Source organism: Octopus bimaculoides, chromosome 20 (genome assembly GCF_001194135.2).
Source record: "Octopus bimaculoides isolate UCB-OBI-ISO-001 chromosome 20, ASM119413v2, whole genome shotgun sequence".
In the NCBI taxonomy this organism is placed as follows: domain Eukaryota; kingdom Metazoa; phylum Mollusca; class Cephalopoda; order Octopoda; family Octopodidae; genus Octopus; species Octopus bimaculoides.
The window spans coordinates 721170-722000 of NC_069000.1; the positions used below are offsets into that span (position 1 = coordinate 721170).

At 36.1% G+C, this 831-nt stretch overlaps 1 protein-coding gene across 1 annotated transcript in view; it reads left to right on the forward strand.

Moving 5' to 3' along the window:
- The window catches only part of LOC106881263 (multidrug resistance-associated protein 1-like), a 5283-nt gene that overhangs the window by 3183 nt on the left and 1269 nt on the right, over positions 1 to 831 (forward strand). The window contains exon 5 of the mRNA XM_052975181.1: positions 572 to 826. Coding sequence (XP_052831141.1) covers positions 572 to 826 — 255 coding nt within the window. The remainder of the gene's footprint in view (positions 1 to 571; positions 827 to 831) is intronic.

The following is an 831-nucleotide window of genomic DNA, read 5'->3' on the forward strand; positions in this document are numbered from 1 at the left end:
GCACACTGATATATTTCATAATTTGAATTGAATACTTTTACATCTTGTGATTTTAAGTTTAGTATTTCTGCTTGTTAGACAACATTAAATAGTTATATGTATATGTGGCTTTATGAAGCTGAAGCATGGGAGAAGATACCACTCTTTCTTCCTTATCTTTATAACGCATCAGTCACATATAACGAAGATACTGCACATCAAATCTACACTGTTTCTTGAACAGAGATCTTGGAAACATTTTTCAAGGAGAGTATGACAACCTAGCTACCTTGAAAACAAGAAGACATAACTAATGTTCATATCAATGAATCAGACTAGCACCTGTTTTAGTTTTCAATCTTACATCAACTAAAACACTCTGAGTTTCTACAAATACTAGGTTTCATGTTTTCTGATAATTCCACATAACACTGCAAAAGCTATATCCAAAAGACTATCTTTCCAGAAAATACTCTCTTTGCATCAATTCTTTTTTCTTTAATTTCACAAGTTTTAGCATCTTATACTCTCTCTTGCTCTTTCATTGTCTCCAACCTCTTTCATTGTCTCTCTCTCTCTCTCTTAATTACAGGTTCAGTTGAATGTCTTCAAGACATACATCATGTCTGTTGGTCTCCGGTCCACCATAGTGGGCCTTAGTTTCTACTTCGCCTTCCAGGTTTTTGTTATCTTTAGCAGTATCTGGTTGAGCTGGTGGTCTGAGGATGAAACTGATGTTAATGGCACTGGCACAGCTGTTTTCAATATTGCTCCAGAAAATCGTGCCACGTTCTACCTGGGGGTCTATGGTGGTTTTGGAGCTCTGCAGTGTAAGTATTCAATTTTTGTGTG